An 18,728-nucleotide genomic window follows, 5' to 3' on the forward strand; every position below is an offset into this window, starting at 1 on the left:
GACCCTGCATTCAGTAAAAGCTGAGTGGATAGCAGAGTTACTGTGTGTGACTCTTGTCTACTCCTTGGTGCCGGGCTGCTCAGCAGGCAGCTAGCCGGGCAGTTGTCCAGCTGACTTATAGGAAAGGCTATATCATGAACACATGCTCGTGACAGTCATAAAATGTCCTTCTTTATATATGATATATACATGATCTAAGACACAGGTGGCAAATACAAGGTCTGCGTGCCAAACCCAGCCCTCCACCTTGCTTTATCCAGCCCGGCACCTTGTTTCTACCCGGCGGCAGCACTGAGCTCTCACTTAACTGTTAAGGACTAGTTACATTTATAATATCTTAAAATTACATTCAGCCCTTTGAAGACAACCGCGAGGCTGATCTCGCCCTCGATGCTAATGAGTGTGGCACCCCTGGTGTAAGAGAATCAACTGAGATACTGTTAAAATTAAACAGAAGAGTTTAGGTGTTTTTTGCAAATTATATTTTATTGATTATACTGTTACAGTAGTCCAAATTTCTCCCATTGTTCCCCTCCACCCAGCACCCCCCACTCCCTCAGGCAATCCCCACACCACTGTTCATGTCTTTAGGTCATGCGTATAAGTTCTTTGGCTACTCCATTTCCTACACTGTACTTTACATTCCCCTGGCTATTCTGTAACTACCTATTTGTACTTCTTAATCTCTTCACCTAGAAGAGTTTAGGTTTTAAATCAATAACTTCTCTATAGAAAAATAATATCTGGCCCTGGCCAGGTAGCTCGGTTGATTAGAGTTTCATCCTGATATGCCAAGGTTGCAGGTTCGATCCCTGGTTCAGGGCACATACAAGAATCAACCAATGTGTGCACAAATAAGCAGAACAACAAATCAATGTTTTTCTCTCTCTCAAAAAACAACAACAACAAAAACCTCAATTATCCAAATGGAGGAAAAAAAGATCCCATTTACAGTAGTAAAAAAAAAAAATGTGGGAATAAACCTAACAAAAAACGTACAAAGAACTTACATGAGCCCTGGCTGGTGTAGCTCAGTGGACTGAGCACTGGCTTGCGAACTAAAGGGTCGCCCGTTTGATTCCCAGTCAGGGCACATGCCTGGGTTGCAGGCCAGGTCCTCAGTGGGGGACATTCGAGGCAACCACACATTGATGTTTCTCTTCTTCTCTTTCCCCCTCCCTTCCCCTCTGTCTGAAAATAAATAAATAAAATCTTAAAAGAAAAAAAGAACTTACATGAATAAAACTATAAAACATTGCCCTGGCCGTCGTGGCTCAGTGGATTGAGTGCTGGCCTATGAACTGAGAGGCCGCTGGTTCGATTCCCAGGGCACATGCCTGGGTTGCAGGTCAGGTCCCCAGCTGTGGGTGTGTGAGAGGCAACCACACATTGATGTTTCTCTTCCTCTCTTTCTCCCTCCCTTCCCCTCTCTCTAAAAATAAATAAATAAGATCTTTAAAAAATATTACTGAAGTCTACAACTATGAAAATATGACAAATGGATAGATGTACAATATTCCTGAAGGAGAAGTTTCATAATTAAAAAAATTTCAAGTAACTAAATTTCCATAACAATCCCATCGGGATTTGGGGGGATAGGGTGGAAACACTTAGCAAGTTGGTTCTGAATTCAAACTGGAAGAATATGCAAAAAGAGCCAAGAAACTTTTAAGAGGGGTTAACAAGGGAAGACTTACCTACCAGGTATCAAATTATTATATAAAGCTGTAATATGGTTCAAGAATAGACAAACAGATCAACGGAATTGAATAGAGAGGCAGTTACATATGGGAATTACATATATGACAAATATAACATTTCAATTCCCTTCTGAGACACTTGTAAAGGTACACTAAAATAATATATAAAATACATACAAACTCCAAAGGACAAGAAGTTCCAAGGGTTCTCTAGTAGTAGGAAAGCCATTTGAGAAATGGTAGCTGAAATAGTGTCTGGGAAGAAATTTCGGTCTAGTGCAGAGAAGGACACAGATGAGAAGGAGCCATTTTACCAGTAAAACTACGGAAAGTTCCAGGATCCAAGACATCAGGTACAGCAGAGAATGGACAAGACCCATGGAAGCTGAAAAGAGAGTTTAATTAAAAGTCTATACATAAATATTCGGTAAAATCCTCACCCTCTCCTACACTCAGAGGAAATGTAAAATAAAAATGAGCCCTGGCTGGTGTGGCTCAGTGAACTGAACACCGCCCTGTGAACCAAGGGGTCCCCAATTCATTTCCGAGTCAGGGCACATGCCAGAGTTGCAGGCCAGGTCACCAGTAGGGGGCGCGTGAGAGGCAACCACACACTGATGTTTCTCTCCCTCTCTCCTTTCCTTCTCCTCTCTCTAAAAATAAATAAAATCTTTAAAAATCTAAAAAAAAATTTTATTTATTTATTTTTAGAGAGGGTAGGGAGAAAGAAAAAGAAAGAGAGAGAGAGAAACATCAATGTGCGGTTGCTGGGAGCCATGGCTTGCAACCTAGGCATGTGCCCTAACTGGGAATCGAACCTGCGATGCCTGGTTCGCAGCCTGCACGCAAACCACTGAGCTACGCCAGCCAGGGCAATGAAAAATATTTTTAAAAAATGAGATACCAGGAAGGACTGAGGGTGGGAGGTGGGGGTGGGTACAGCAGGGCAAAGTGGTGGCGGGAAAATGGAGACAACTGTACTTGAACAACAATAAAAAAAAATCAGGTACCATTATTTGAACATCTGGTTGGTAAAAAAAAAAAAATTTAATTGATGCCAAAGTATTGATGAGGATCATGGGGAAACTGTTGGATAGTCATGTAAATTTCAAGAGCCTTTATGAAGGAAAATGGAGCAGCATCTATTAACATTTTAGATGCATAAGAATGTGTATGGCTCTGGCTGGTGTGGCTAAGCGGACTGAGCACTGGTCTGCGAACCAAGGGGTTGCCAGTTCGATCCCCAGTTAGGGCACATACCTGGGTTGTTGGCTGTGTCCCGAGTGGGGTGGCTCACGAGAAGCAACCACACATTGATGTTTCTCTCTCTCCCTCCCCTCCACTCTCTAAAAATAAATAAAAATCTTTAACAGAAATGTGTATGCCTTTCCAGCAAACTTCCATGAATCTATCCTAAAGAAATATGAGCACAAATATTCAAAGATACATGTACGATTTTCACTGCTGCATAATATGTAATAACAAAAAAATTGCAAACAACCTAAGTGTTCCTCAGTGGCGGGATAGTTAAATTATGGCATATCCATGTAATAAAGTACTATGTAGCAAAAGAAAGAATGTCAAAGATCTATACATATTAACATGGGAATATCTTCAAGGACTATAAGGTGATATGCCTAAAGACTATGCAAGTTACTGAAAGATATTACAGAATGATTCCAGACTGGCCAAAAAAGAAAAAAAAAAACACTTCTCCATATGTATGTAAGTTTCCACTCAGACTTTTACTATGTCTCCATGTGTTGTATGCCAATATATGTTTGCAAATGCATAGAAAATGTTTGAAGGATACACCCCAAACTACTAACAGTGACTTCCTCTGAAGAAGAAATTTAAAGCTTCATGGCCTGGCTGATGTGGCTCAGTGGATTGAGTGCTGACCTTCAAATCAAATGGCCGCCAGTTCGATTCCCAGTCAGGGCACATGCCTGGGTTGTAGGCCGGGTCCCCAGTAGGGGGTCCTTGACAGGCAACCACACATTGATGTTCCTTTCCCTCTCTAAAAATAAATAAACAAAATCTTTATTTAAAAAATGTAAGGCTTCACATATTTTGTTTTCCACTGTATTCACCTCAGCAAGTTTCTGTTTTGTAAAGATGAAGGAAGCTCTCATACCAGCAAGTTGAATATTTAAGTGTCTCATTGATGTAGACGATACTCAAATCTATGTTCCATGCTGACTTTTCTCATGAATTCCATTTCTGCATTTTAATTAACTGCCTGCTAGCATTTTCACTCATGTTTTGCCATCATCTCAAACTTGTATCTAAAATAAAATTCATTATCAGAATATCCAAATAGTATTAGTTCTAGTTCCTCATTTTCCTATTCCTATTAAAAGCATTAGCCTTCTTTTTTTGTGAGCATTTTTCATTGCTTTTATTTTTTTTAAGATTTTATTTATTTATTTTTAGAGAGGGAAGGGAGGGAGAGAGAGAAACATCAATGTGCGGTTGCTGGGGGTCATGGCCTGCAACCCAGGCACGTACCCTGACTGGGAATCGAACCTGCGATGCTTTGGTTCGCAGCCCGCGCTCAATCCACTGAGCTACGCCAGCCAGGTCATTGCTTTTATTTTTTAAATTTAATCTTTATTATATATTTTTCCATTACCAATTAGTCCCCTAACATTAGCCTTCTATCCATTACTTAAGCTTGAAGCCTTGGAGTCATCTTATACCATCCCCTGCCCTATCACAAAAAAAAAAAAAAAAATCAAGTCTAAGGTATTTTTCTTCCCATTAAATATCTTACATGTCTCTTTCCTATATGTTGTTTGCCACCCTAATTCAGACCTCTCACTCAACAAATATTTATTGAGTACGTATTAGGTGTGTGCTGGGCAGTTTTAGGTACTGGAAATTGTGTGGAAAGACTTGTGGAGGAGTCAAGATTTGAACCCGGGCAGCCTGATGTTCTAGTTTTGTCCTCCCAACTGTTAATGCTATATTGCTTCTTATGTAGGGAAATCTCAGTTGATATGGGCTATGGCGACGTCAAACAGGGTAATGTGATAGTAACTTGGATAGTAGGTGCTGGTTTAGAGAGCATGGTCAAAAAAGGCCTCTCTGAGATGTGATTTTTTTGTGAAAGAACTCAGTTCCTCACTGTGGATTTTGCTAATTGTACACGCATAGGACAGTTCTCCTGTATTTCTTGCAAATTTGCAACCAGATCCAGAGACTAGATCAAACTTGGCTTCCATCCCTTTAGTATGCTTACAGGATAGACATGATGTTTGATGTCTTTTTGTCATCTTAGAAGCTATAAATGCAGGGGTATCAAACTCATTTTCACCAGGGGCCACATCAGCCTCGTAGTTGCCTTCAAAGGGCTGAATGTAATTTGAATGTAATTTTAGGACTGTATAAATGTAGCTACTCCTTAACTGTTAAGGAGTTGAAATTATATTTGACCCTTTGAAGGCAACCACAAGGCTGATGTGGCCCCCGGTGAAAATGAGTTTGACACCCCTGTGTTAATGTTTACTATATATATCTGTGTATCGAGGGTTGCAGAATGGTGATATTCTAATTTTACTATTACTTTTCTTCATTGGAATAGGTTTGTGAAAAGACATGTCTCTCATCGCACTATTTTGTTACCCAATTCATCTAGGAAAAGCAGGATAAATGCTTGATTCTCTCCCTTTATTTTATTTTCATGTTTTAAAGATTTGACTTATTTACTATTAGAGAGAGAGGAAAGAGAGGGACAGAAACATCAGTGTGTGAGAGATATATCAATTGGTTCGCCTCACATGCCCCCAACTGGGGACCTGACCCGCAACGCAGGCATGTGCCCTGACTGGGAGTTGAACCAGCAACCTTGCAGCTCACAAGTCAGCACTCAATCCACTGAGCCACACCAGCCAGAGCTGATTTTCTCCTTTTATTGTTGAATTTTGAAGGTAATGAATTGGGTTTCTATCATGAGTGGTGATATTTGAGTTGAGACAAGAATGACAAGGAGCTAGATATTCAAAGACCTAGAGAAAGACTATCCCCAGGTAGGGGAATCAGACGGGACAGAGGCACTGAGGAAGGAGTGAGCTGCTTAAACTCAAAGAACACAAAAAAGTAGCATGGCCACATTACTTTTCACTCCTACCTGTAGAACTACCGCATTTTGCCATGTGTAATGCGCTCCCGTGTATAAGACACACTCACAATTTTGGCTCAAACTTTCAGGGAAAAAAAATCTTTCGTTTTAATTTTTTCATTCCATTTTTTTAAATTTATATTTAGAAACAAAACTGATGATTGTATCCCAGGGTACTATTTTGCATATGGATATTGTTATTGTTTTCTAGAGTTACACTGTTAACACATAAACATAAATAAAAGAAAAACATTCATATAGATACGGACTTAGTATTACCTACGTATAATGTGCATCCTTATTTTTCCCTCAAAAATTTGGGCAAAACACTGCGCATTATACACGGCAAAATACGGTATCCTGTTATAGACTGACCGTGTCCCCCTAAAATTCCTATGTTGAAATCCTATCCCCAGTGTGATGGGATTAGGAGATGAGGCCTTTGGGAGGTAATTAGGACTGGATGAGGTCATGAATGGGATGGGTGCCCTTCTGGGCTTCAGGACAGAGCTTGCTTTCTCTGCTCTCCATCGGGCAGAGGGCGCCCTGATCTTGGACTTTCAGCCGCTGGAACTCTAAGATTTACATTTCTGTGTTTATAAACCACCCAGGCTATGGTACTTGGTTATGGCAGCCTGAATGAAGACATAGTTCTTCAATCAGGGGCGTCAAACTCATTTTCACCGGGGGCCACATCAGCCTGGCGGTTTCCTTCCAAGGGCTGCATGTAATTTCAACTCCTCAACAGTTAAGGAGTAGTTACATTTATACAGTTCTAAAGCTATTTCGGCCCTTTGAAGGCAACCGTGAGGCTGATGTGGCCCCTGGTGAAAATGAGTTTGACACCCCTGTCTTAAATCCGTCACCCTCTCCTCCATTTTCTGTCAGAGCAACTTAGTCTGGGGAGTCATACTGCACCCAAGCAGCTCTTCCATCCTACTCAGTTAACTCCTTACTCACCAGAAGCTTGAAACTGTGTATGATTCCTTTTTGGTAAAAACAAAACAAAACAAAACAAAACAAAAACTAAACTTTTGGGGGAAGATTTTATTTATTTATTTATTTTTAGAGAGGGGAAGAGAGTGTGAGAAACATCAATGTGTGGTTGCTTCTCACGTGTCCTCTACTGGGGACCTGGCCTGCAACCCAGGCATGGGCCCTAACTGGGAATCAAACCGGCGATCCTTCGATTCACAGGCCAGCATTCAATCCACCGAGCCACACCAGCCAGGGCCCTGTGTATGCTTCTTTTTTGCTGGTAATGCATCTGTAATTTTACAACAGGTGTCATTGGAAAATAAGATTAATTTATTAGAGGGAAGTGTGGCTGTCACCAAAGAGCACAGGCTTTGTGGTCAGACCTGAATTCGACTCCAAGCTCTGGCACTTAAGAGCCATTTGACCTAGGGAAAATTATGTAACCTCCCTGAGCTTCAGATTCCTCATCTATTAAAAAGATGATAATAGCCCTGTCTGGTGTAGCTCAGTGGATTAAGAGCCAGCCTGGGAACCAAAGGGTTGCCTGTTTGATTCCCTGGCAGGGCACATGCCTGGGTTGCGGGCTGGGTCCCCAGTGGTGGGTATGCAAGAGGCAACCACACATTGATGTTTCTCTCCCTCTCTTTCCCCTTTCTTTCCCCTCTCAAAAATAAATAAATAACATTTTAAGAAATTATTTCAAAAACAATAATAATGCTTTTAAAAACACAGTCATGAGCCCTGGCCAGTGTGGTTCAGTTGGTTGGAGTGCTGTCCCATGAACTGAAAAGTTATGGGTTCAATTCCCAGCCAGGGCCCAGACCTGGGTTGCAGGTTTGGTCCCCAGTCTGGGTGTATGTGAGAGGCAACTGATCAATGTTTCTCACATCAGTGTTTCTCTCTTACTCTCTCCCTCCCTTCCCCACTGTCTAAAATCAATAAGCATGTCCTCGAGTGAGGATTAAAAAGTATACTGTTATGAAATTTCATGAGAACAAACATACATACATATATCTCAGGGAGAACAGAGAAAAAAATATATCTTTATTACGGTGCTTAAATTATAGTAAAAGCTCAACAAAGAGTAGTTTATATGTAATTTTTAAATGACGTTTACACCATGCCTCTAGCAGAAGCTCCAGTTCCAGTGATGAATTCCACCTGCTTAAAACCTCAGCCATTGCTAAGGGCCGTCCTGGAGCCATTTAAGAATACCCCAAACCTGAGGGCCCCACTGGGATCATAGAAGAGGAACTTGATACCATACCCCTGTGGCCTAGCAGAGTCCCCCTGACAAGCCTGACTGGAAACCAGCAAGGCCCTTGGTGGATCAATGAGATCTCACACTGATATAAACACTTTCCCAAACAACTTCTGTGTCTCTGATCACATCATCTCCAACCTCAGTGGGCTTTCCAGCTCTTTTGCCTTTCACTGCATCCAGACCAGTCATTATCTCCCAGGTACACCAGACTCAGTGCTACTGTGTCTGGGACCCCTGCCTCCACTGTCCTCTTTCTCTTTCCTCCTTCCCGCTCCCCAAGTCCCAGTGCACTGCTACAAGGAGCCCCAGGCAGACCAGTGTGAATTCACGCTGTCCAGTTTCAGCATGGCCCTTGTCACAGCTCAGCAACCCTTCTGTTTGTCTCATATATTCCTGGCACTCTCCCCACAGGGGCTGTTCCAGACCTTTCTCTTTCTCCTCAAACTACAAATTCCAATCTCCGTGCTTCTCCTTCCACAGACTTCGTATTAGATACTCTCATCAGAATAACTGTCCCTCTTGCAACACATCAGTAACAGCTTTCTCCCTTCCAGCCCTGTCCTCGGGCCATCCAGTTCCCTTCCTGGGAAAGCAATCAACAATCTCTTAGGTATCCTTTCAGAGAGGTTTTATGACTCTACAAGCGAAAATATGAAAATGTGGAAAAGAGGGAACTTGTGCTGGGTGTTCAAGATAAGTAGGCTTTGGATAGGTGGGAGGGAAAGGAGATGCTACCCCAAGCGGAGGAAACATCCTGGGCCAGAGCACAGAGGTGGAAATGAGTGAGATATATTTAGAAAACGGGGTATAGCAAATAGAGTAATCCCCGGAGAAATAATCCCAGCTGCTGCCTGAAGTGCTACCTCTCCTTTTCCAGTTCTGACTTCAGCCTGATCATTCCTCCCCTGCCTGTCCTGCTCCACATACCAGCAGACGGGAAATCTGACACTGCGTGGCCCCTCACCCTCCTATCTTGCCTAGACTTCTGTTACTATTTATTGAGCTTTGACCCCAACCATCTGTTTCAGTCCTGATAAAGAGGTCCCAGCTCCTTCCTGAGTCACTCTCCAAGCCAGAAACCCTCTATTTCTTTGGTCACATGGACAATTTGCTCACATCGCTGAAAACATGACAACAAATAAAAAAGACGCGTTGTACAGATGTTATTGATTTTACCAACATGCATGAGAGGTCAAGGGAACAAGTAAACTATTACAACGGAGATGTAATCAGCAAAAGCTAGACTGGGTGAAACTCTATTGAAAAACAATCCAATTTCCTCAACCAAAATTTACAAGGAAAAGAAGAAAGGAAAGGGAACCTTTAGTTTAAAAGTGACATAATACGTATCCACCAATCACGATGTGTGGGCTTTATCTGGAGACTGATTCAAACCAAAACAAAAAACAAAACAAAACCATAAACACTTCTTTGGACATTTATGAAACTACTGAAAGTTGAAATACTGGCTTAGTATTTGATGAAATTTAAGGGATTACTGCTTGTTAATTTTATGTGTGCTAATGGTATTACAATTGTGATTTTTTAAAAAAAGGATCCTTACCTTTTAAAGATACATCGTGAAATACTTAGGTATGGAATGATAACATGTCTGAGATTTGCTCCAAACAATATCGGAAGGAGGACACAGAGGGAACAAGAATGCCCAAGACTTGCTACTAGTTGAAGTGGAGTGGTATATGAGGATTCATTATATTATTATTGTCTACTTTCGTACATCTGAAATTCTCCATAAAAAAAAAAGTTTTAAGATGTTATTGAATTGCCAAGCATCTGCTGAAAGTGTGTGTGTTATTCTGAAAGAGTGGAACAGGAGGAGCTGGAATTTGAGAAGAGGAAGGTCTGGAACAGCCCCTGTGGGGAGAGTGCCAGGAATGTATGAGACAAACAGAAGGGTTGCTGAGCTGCGGCAAGGGCCATGCTGAAACTGGACAGCGTGAATTCACACTGGTCTGCCTGGGGCTCCTTGTAGCAGTGCACTGGGACTTGGGGAGCGGGAAGGAGGAAAGAGAAAGAGGACAGTGGAGACAGGGGTCCCAGACACAGTAGCACTGAGTCTGGTGTACCTGGGAGATAATGACTGGTCTGGATGCAGTGAAAGGCAAAAGAGCTGGAAAGCCCACTGAGGTTGGCGATGATGTGATCAGAGACACAGAAGTTGTTTGGGAAAGTGTTTATATCAGTGTGAGATCTCATTGATCCACCAAGGGCCTTGCTGGTTTCCAGTCAGGCTTGTCAGGGGGACTCTGCTAGGCCACAGGGGTATGGTGTCAAGTTCCTCTTCTACGATCCCAGTGGGGCCCTCAGGTTTGGGGTATTCTTAAATGGCTCCAGGACGGCCCTTAGCAATGACTGAGGTTTTAATCAGTAGCCTTGTGACCTCAAGCAAGCTATTTCCTTTTTCAAGCCTTGGTTTCCTCATTTATAAAAATCTGAGGAAATGGCCCTGGCTGGTGTGGCTCAGTGGATTGAGCACCTGCCTATGAATCAAAGGGTCCCTGGTTTGATTCCCAGTCAGGACACATGCCTGGGTTGCAGGCTAGGTCCCCAGAAGGGGGCATGTGAGAGGCAACCACACATTGATGTTTCTCTCCCTCTCTTCCCCTCTATAAAGAAATCTTAAAAAAAAAATGGGACAACTGTAATAGCACAATCAGTAAAATATATTTTTAAAAAAGAATAGCAAAATCTGACCGGCAAGGAAACACCATTTTCTTACTGAAACATTATAAAATCAGATACTGGAGATGTGTCCCTCCTAAGAAAAAAACATCCCAACTTTCCAAATAGTCTGAGGCGAAAGCTTTTGATGAAGAGAAAGAGGAGTAATAGCACTAGTAATAGCAAACACTTACATAGTACTTGCTATATGCCAGACGCTGTTCTAAATATGTGTTAGCTATTAGTACTATAACACTCAGCTCGGGACTTCAAAGGAAAGATACGTCCTGGAGAGAAAAATGTGCGAGCCATCGGCATGTGGGTGACAGTGCAAACCATGGGCATAGATGAGAGTGTCTGGAAGAGTTACATATAAGACAGAAAGCCTAGGGGCTGCGTCCTTAAGAACTTCATCACCGAATGGCCAGGTAGAAGAGGAGGAGCCTGCAAAGGAGACCAGAAGGAATGGCCAGAGATGTAGAAGGACCACCAAGAGGAGCGCGGTGGGTCATAGAAGCCAATGCGTTTCAAGGAAGACACCATCCTGGGTGTCAGATTTTTCTGGAGAGATCAAGCCAGGTGAGGACTAAAAGTGAGTATCCACTGGATTTGGTGACTTGGTGGCCCATGGTGACTTGATCACCATAGATCAAGGAGGTTGGAAGACAGACTGAGGTGTGTTGTGAAGGGATTAGGAAGAAGGAAATGGAAAAACTAGTTATTTTGAGTTTAGTTATAAAGGAGAGAAGAGAGTCAAGTAGTAGCTGGAGAGGGGTGTGAACTCAAGGGAAATGGTGTAAGATTGGAGAGACCTGAGCCTATTTAAATGCCTATGAAAATAACCAACAAGAGGGAGAGGTTGAATAAACAGTTAAGAGAAAGGATAAGTAACAGCGTTAAGGTTTCTGGGAAGACGTGAGGGGATAGGATACAGAGCACTGTAAGGAGAAATGAGAAGTATAAAAGGAGACAGGGAGAGGATCTGTATTAATGTGAACAAATATAAAGATTTCATAGTGGGAAGTGGGGGATTAAATTAGATAATATGTGCAAAGCGCTTAGCATGGTGCCTGGCAGGTTAGTTTGTATCAGAAATGGTAGCTATGGTTGTTGTTATCAATGTTATATGCCTGCTTGAAAATTTCTTATATTTTAGGCTTTAGTTATGTAAAATGAGCTAGTACACTGCTTTATCAACACTATAAATTTGAAATTGCATATATGAAGTTTATATGCAACAAGGGTTACTTGAACTTCCTGATTCCTCACCTCCATCCTCTCCTGGATTTCTGGGTAGCTGCTGGTCCTCTGATTTTGAAAAGAAGATAGAAAAAAGTTGTACATTAAGATCAGTGCACTTGATGCCCCAGGCTGGGACCACACCCACAACCTTGGCATGTGCCCTGACTGGAATTCGGACCAGTGACCTTTCAGTTTGCAGGATGACGCCAAACCAACTGAGCCATGTGGGCCGGAACTATAGTCAATTGATTTTCAACTAGAGCGCCAAGACAATTCAATGGGGACAGAGGAGTTGTTCAAAAAATGGTGCCGGGACAACTGGATATCGATATGCATAAATGTAAAGTTAGACCCTCTCCCTCGGACCACATACAAAAGGTAATTCAAGATGGGCCAAAGACCTAAATGTAAGAGCTAAAACTAAAACTCTTAGTTTTAGTTTTCAAGAATCTTTAGTTTCAAGAAATAAAACTCTTAGAAGAAAAGAATAGGAGCAAATCTTCACGACCTTGGATTAGGCAGTGGTTTCTTGGATATGACATTAAAGCATAAGAAACCAAAGGAAAAGTAGAGTCACTGGACTTCATACAACACCATCGAAGAAGTGGAATAACAACACACATGATGTGAGAAAATACTTATAAATCATGTATCTGACAAGAGACTTGTCTCCAAAATATATTTTTAAAAACTCTTACAACTCAATCAAAAGACAAATAACCCAATTAGCAAATGGGCAAAGGGTATGACGACATTTTTCCAAATTAAGAGACAAATTGCCAACAGGCAAATGTAAAGATACTCAACATCATTAGCCATCAGGGAAATGCAAGTTAAAATCACAATGAGATTCCACTGTGTACTGACCAGGATGGATATAATAAAACAAGACAAATGACCGTTATTGAGGATGTGGAGAAACTGGAACCCTCTTACACAGCTGGTGGGAATGTAAAACAGTGCGGTCTCTTTGGAGACAGGCAGTTGCTCAAAAGGTTCAAGTTACCATTTGACTCAGAAGTTACACTCCTAGGTATACACCCAAAAGAAATGAAAACATAGGTCCACATAAAAACTTCTACTGTACGTGGATGTTCAGAGAAGCATTACTCTCAATAGCCAAAAAGTGGGAAAAACCCAAATGTCCTTCATCCGATGAATAGATAAACAAACGTGGTGTATCACACAGTGGGGTATTACTTGTTCACAAGAAGGAGTGAAGTCCTGATACCTGTTAAACGTGGTTGAACTTTGAAAATATTATTCTGGGAGGCCGGTCAAAAAAGAACAAATAGTGTACGAGTCCATTCATATGAAATAGCCACGGTAGGTAAATCCATGGAGGCAGAAAGGAGATTAGTGATTTCCCAGGGCTATGAGTTCGAAGGGAAATTAGGAGCGACTGCTAACGGCTACAGGGTTTCTTTTGGAGTGATGAAAATGTTCTAAAATGGACTGTGGTCGCACAACTGAGTATGCTAAAAAAAAAAAAACTACTGAATTTTACACTTTAAATGGGTGTTGTATGGTGTATGAACTGTATCTCAATAAAGCTGTAAAAAATAAAAAGTACTTCTTCCGTGGAGCCTTCCCTTTCTACTTCCAGTCCACACTAATCTCTCCATTCTCTCAATTCCTACAGCTCTTAAGAACTGGACTGCACAATTTAGCACTCAGTTGAACTACCTGATAATGTTTATTATCATTTCCTGTAGCTTAGCCATGGCTTGTCGGCCAGACTGTAATTATCCTGAGAGGAATGAATAAGTCCGCTGTTCCTCAAATATCTCTGAACCACCTAACCCGTAACTGGGCACATAGTAAGTACTCAGTAAACACCTGGTGGCTGTGAAGACTGGATCGAATGTTCATGTGTTTGTTTCCGCACGTGTGTGCCCAACACACACAGAAGTTGGGGGGAATGAATACAGTTTTACGTGGTGAGGTGAGAGAACGACACTATGTGAAACTGTAGAATACAAGATTTATTTAAGGGAAAAAAAAAACAGCATGGTTTGGATACTTTTGTTCTCCCCTCCTTCAGCCTCCTGCTGCTCAATACCACACGGCCAACCAGACCCTGGTCTCTGAGACCCTAAGAGAGTCAGTGAGGTCCTGTCCCGACACTCGACTGTCTGGTGTCCCTATTCCCCCATCGCTTCCTCCTCGTCCTCCTCCTCTGTCCAGCTCAGATCATCTGAATCCTCAGATTCTTCCTCATCCATCTCTAACCCAACCCCTGCCTTAGCCTTCTCAGCTAGCGAGTCAGGGTGCTCCAGCTGGGCCCAGCATCCTGGGTCAGCCTTGACCAGGGAGATTTCAACCCGGGATGGCATCAAGGAGACAGAGCTCTGCTCCACGTTTATGACCTGAGGGAGAGGGAAAGGTAGAGGAACGGAGAGAAAAAAAAAAAGAGAAAATGAGGAAATCAAAGGGATCAAGGTCAGAGTGGGATGGCGATAAATGACAGGGAGAAAAATCCAAATGTAAGGTTGGGGGGGAAAGATGTACGAATAAGACAACATAGTAAGGGAGAGAGAGAAAGAAGGAAGGAAGGAAGGAAGCAGAGAGGGAAAAGGGGGAGGAGAGGGAGAAGGTGAGAGAATTTCAAAGCAAATGAAGAGAAAACCTCCACTTTTCCCCACAGCAGCTCCTGTCCTGAAGACACCCTCTCTTCATTGCACCCCACCTGCCCCCCTCCTGCGCCCCCTTATCTTCACTTACCCCCCAGAGCTTCATCTGGGCTTGGAATACACGGTTACCATCAAAGACAATGTGGACATGAAGCTGAGAGAAAAGAATGACAGGGCTAGTAACAATGCCAGAAGGTCAAAATGAGTCATTATGACAACAAACCAGGTCACGGGTATGATCCACACAGCCACAGGTCAGTCAGATAACCATGGCCTAACAGCCCTACCTTCCCGTCAGGGGACTATGGAGCCCACGTGTTAACCACACACAGCCACTCTGCCTGGAAGATTGTAACATCACCCAAGTCACTAGCCTCCTATCTGGCATCAGACATTCCTCACCTCAGTTTGACTGGCCTTCACCCAGTTGAATGCAGGAAGTGGAATCTGGCCATACACAGTCACCACTACTAAGGAATCTGTCTGGTGCCAGTCGTGACGGCAAGATGCTGGTAGCTAAAGAGGAGATGTGAAATGGTGGTAAAAAATTAACTCTTAATCCAAGAGGCATTCTCATGGTTTGTGTGGAAAAGAGACAGGGCCTCAGAAAGATTACCACCACCTTATATTGTAAAGGTTCTAGGCTATTGAGGGATAAGGAGCAGTATCTTATCTGGTCCATACAAAAGGGAGGAGATAGAGAGCGTGGCTATGAGGGTACAGGGAGGAAAAATCATTTCTGCAATTGGATTCTAATCAAGAGTTCAGGAAAGTTGGAGCTTACCTGCTTTCCCCAGTCATGCCTACCAACTCTGCATCCTGGCTGTGCCAGGAATGCCCCAAAATCCAGGGTCTGGATGCCGCAACAGCTCCAAGACTTCATCCTGAGGGAGATAATTCAGCTGAATCCTTTTCCAATCCCACAAGCCTTCACTCCTATCTTATACTATCTTATGAACAACAGTGGGAGAAGCCTTTCTCGCAGCCCACCCAGTCCTCTCCCTCACCCCTCATGGAATCGAGGTGCTCCTGGGTGGTAGGTACATGGAGTAGCATCACTCTCGGGGCCTTGGTAAACCTAAGATCAAAGAGAATAGAAAAACAATCAGGTCATTCTAAAGTGTACCCCACATGCCCTGGCTGGTATGTCTCAGTGGATTGAGTGTTGGCCTGCGAACCAAAGGGTCACCAGTTCGATTCCCAATCAGGGCACATGTCTGGGTTGTGAGCCAGGTCCCCAGTAAGGGGTGCATGAGAGGCAACCACACATTGATGTTTCTCTCCCTCTCTTTCTCCCTCCCTTCACCTCTCTAAAAATCAATAAAATCTTTTTTAAAAGTGTACCCCACACAACCTCATATCTCTTCTCAGTCATCCCTAGGGTGTATCTCAACACACACTTGAGCCCCCACGAACTCTCACTCACAGCATCACATCCTGGGTTCTGGCAGCTGGAACCAGTCCGGATCAGACTACTGTCAATTCCTAGGCAAGGGAAACAGAGTCAGGAACCTACCCATTCCCTCCACCCAATTGCCACTTTCACTAAATTCCAGTCTGTGAGGCCTGTCCTACTAAGAACCCAGTTACCTGCTCCGGATTCATGGTCTAATTCCTTCTGTTCCAATGCCATTTCCAGGGCTTGGGATATATTTAGTGGAAGCAGCTTTGGAGGCAACTCTGACCTAGGGATAAGGGGGGGGTGCTTTAGTTCTGACTCAGTAGCCATGATTGACAGCTCCAACACTCCCCAGTGCTAATGGAGTCAAAGAGGTCTGGTGAAAGTGGGTTTAGGGTTGGAGAGGTGGGGTAGCAGCCCCATTGCCAATTTTCCTCTCTGTGGCATCCCAAATCCCTGACCCTGGGAGAATCCCCAGGACTTCTCTTGCCCATCTACTCAGTTGCTTTCAATCTCATATTTCTCTGTAGAGTTGTACCATTTCCTCTTCTTCTAATTAACTGTGGACCTAATATGACTTTCTTCTGTTGTGCGCACTATTTCCACAAAATTAACTAACTCTTCTCTGCAGCCTCCTGGCTGCCAATATTACTGCATCCTTTTCTTGATATGAAACTATTTTAGTGCTGGCCGGGTAGCTCAGTTGGTTGGAGCATCATTCCAATAGGCTAAGGTTGCTGGTTCAATCCCCGGGTCAGGGCACATACCAGAATCAACCAATGAATGCATCAATGGGTGGAACGACAAATCCATGTTTCTCTCTCTCTACCCCTGTCCTGTCTCTCTCTCATCAATTTTTAAAAAAAACTATTTTAGCTCTGGCTGGTGTAGCTCAGTGGATTGAGGGCTGGCCTGCAAACCAAAGGGTCAGTGGTTTGATTCCCAGTCAAGGCACATGCCTAGGTTGTGGGCCAAGTTCCCAGTAGTGTGCGCATGCGAGGCAACAACAGCACAATGATGTTTCTCTCCTCTTTCTCCCTCCCTTCCCCTCTAAAAAGAAATAAATAAAATTAAAAAAAAAAAAAAACTATTATAAAGCTCTCTTTCAAAAAGAGAATCAAGTCCTTCCCATCAGTCCCCCTTCACCTTGCATTGTAACCAAGTATGTGTTCATGAGGGGCTATCTGCTCTGTTAAAATACCTATCCCATCACCCCAAACCACCCTACAGCAAAGGACACTATTATTTCCAGGCAGATTTCCCCCATGACACGAAATATACACCAAGCCCTGACACCTGGCCCTCCTCACATCTCCCTAGCTCCTAAACCCCAGTGACCCATTATCAGTCAGTCCTAGAAAGCTCCATGAATGTAGCAAAAACCCTGGGACCTCCTCTTTACTTGGGCCTCTCTCGGAGCAAAGCCTCTGCTGACTTGGGAATCGCAGTCAGTGTTTGCTCCTGAAGTGAACTGCTTGTGCCAGGGCCCTCAGGTTGAGGGGCTTCGGGGGGCTTCTCAGCACAGTGTGGTCCAACAGTACAGCCCTAGTACACAGGATAAGGAGAGGAGGATTAGAGATAGAATCCTTCTGTTAGGGGCAGAATCTTAAGGAAAATTTACCTTGATGTTTAAGAACTCAGAGAAATCTACAGTTCGCTTCCGGCAGCAGGACCAACCCTGATAACGAGACCCAGCTCAGCTTAGATTCCTGGGTGTATTTCCTTTGGGAATGGCTCTTGCTACCCGCCCCCACCCCTCACCTATACCTCACCTTAAGTGCATCGTGGAAGATTGGGATCCCAGGGTGATGGCAACAGGAATCTGTGGATACCGGTCGAAGGATCAAGAAAGGAAACGATACCAAATGTCACCTCTTACCTCTTCCCCAGGTTTACATGCTATGGGTTTTCCATATAATGTAAAAAAAACAACAATCAGTAAAGATCAAAGACCACTCAGACCAGTTCATCTAGGGCAGGTATGCTAAATATTTCCAGTCCTTTAACAGACTGCCCACAGATGACCACTCCCCAGCACCCACAGTGCCCCCTGGCAAGACCGGGATTACTCACCAGGAAAGTTGGTACTGGGGTCGAAGTGCTGCCCACAGCCTTTGTTATGGCACAGCAGAGACATGGAGGCGTTGATAAATTACCAAAAGGGTATTTCAAGGAGTCTGGCTGCCGAGTGGGGAACACCTCTTAGTCTGGAAGCTTTTAGCTGCCTGGAAGGGCCAGCTGTGTCTATCTTTAGTTCGGGAGGCGTACACCTCCTAACATGGGCAAGGGAACTTCAACTGGTCTTCCCAGCCAATAGGAAAAAGCTCAGGAGCATTTTAGCTCTGAGGCTCAAGAAAAGGATCAGGCAGAGTAGGGCTTGGAACTAGGGTGAGGTCAGCTAACCACTGAGACCGTTTTAGATTTACCATGCCAATTCCAACCCTCTGACATACCAGCAGCTGCTCAGAAACAAATAGCAATTGAGACCCCTCCCAGCTCAATGAGGGTACCCCAGTCCATTTTCTTTCTTTCAAACAGCTTCCCTCCCATCCTATTATTTCTGTGTGCCACCAATGGCACCGATCTTTGTCAACCACTTCAGTCACAGTATGCACCCAACCCCTGCCAAGTTTGCCTAGATGGATACTTTATAAAACCTACTGCTCATCTCCTGAGACAGAACTCCCCTCCCTCCCCCTTCAAAAAT

The 18,728-nt window shown here is 43.5% G+C and overlaps 1 protein-coding gene across 3 annotated transcripts; it reads right to left on the reverse strand.

Annotated features, from left to right (window-relative positions):
* Window positions 1-1,406: 1,406 nt before the first annotated feature.
* ITGB1BP2 (integrin subunit beta 1 binding protein 2) lies at window positions 1,407-18,604 on the reverse strand. 3 transcript variants are annotated; one of them, XM_036016616.1, is made up of 11 exons: window positions 18,095-18,604; window positions 17,794-17,843; window positions 17,643-17,699; window positions 17,424-17,566; window positions 16,213-16,307; window positions 16,049-16,107; window positions 15,630-15,700; window positions 15,407-15,506; window positions 15,025-15,138; window positions 14,714-14,776; window positions 1,407-2,085 (listed from the first exon to the last, which is right to left on the reverse strand). In XM_036016616.1, the coding sequence occupies exons 1-11, from the start codon at window positions 18,156-18,158 to the stop codon at window positions 2,050-2,052; spliced, it is 852 nt and encodes a 283-aa protein (XP_035872509.1). In that variant the 5' UTR covers window positions 18,159-18,604; the 3' UTR covers window positions 1,407-2,049. The 3 variants fall into 3 exon arrangements, with proteins under 3 accessions (XP_035872509.1, XP_028378564.1, XP_035872508.1); XM_028522763.2 differs by lacking the exon at window positions 1,407-2,085 and adding an exon at window positions 13,954-14,358; XM_036016615.1 differs by lacking the exons at window positions 1,407-2,085; window positions 17,643-17,699 and adding an exon at window positions 13,954-14,358.
* Between the last annotated feature and the right edge of the window lie 124 nt (window positions 18,605-18,728).

Source organism: Phyllostomus discolor, chromosome X (assembly GCF_004126475.2).
Source record: "Phyllostomus discolor isolate MPI-MPIP mPhyDis1 chromosome X, mPhyDis1.pri.v3, whole genome shotgun sequence".
NCBI lineage: Eukaryota > Metazoa > Chordata > Mammalia > Chiroptera > Phyllostomidae > Phyllostomus > Phyllostomus discolor.

Bases quoted from the DNA above. Each gene is read 5' to 3' on its own strand.
- ITGB1BP2 (XM_028522763.2), bottom strand. From the start codon at position 18,158: ATGTCTCTGCTGTGCCATAACAAAGGCTGTGGGCAGCACTTCGACCCC. The intron at 16,308-17,423 runs GTAAAGAGGAGG...CCTTATCCCTAG, and splicing joins TTGCTCCGAGAGAGGCCCAA to GTCAGAGTTGCCTCCAAAGC. The intron at 15,139-15,406 runs GTAAGCTCCAAC...TCTCCTCTTTAG, and splicing joins GGCATGACTGGGGAAAGCAG to CTACCAGCATCTTGCCGTCA.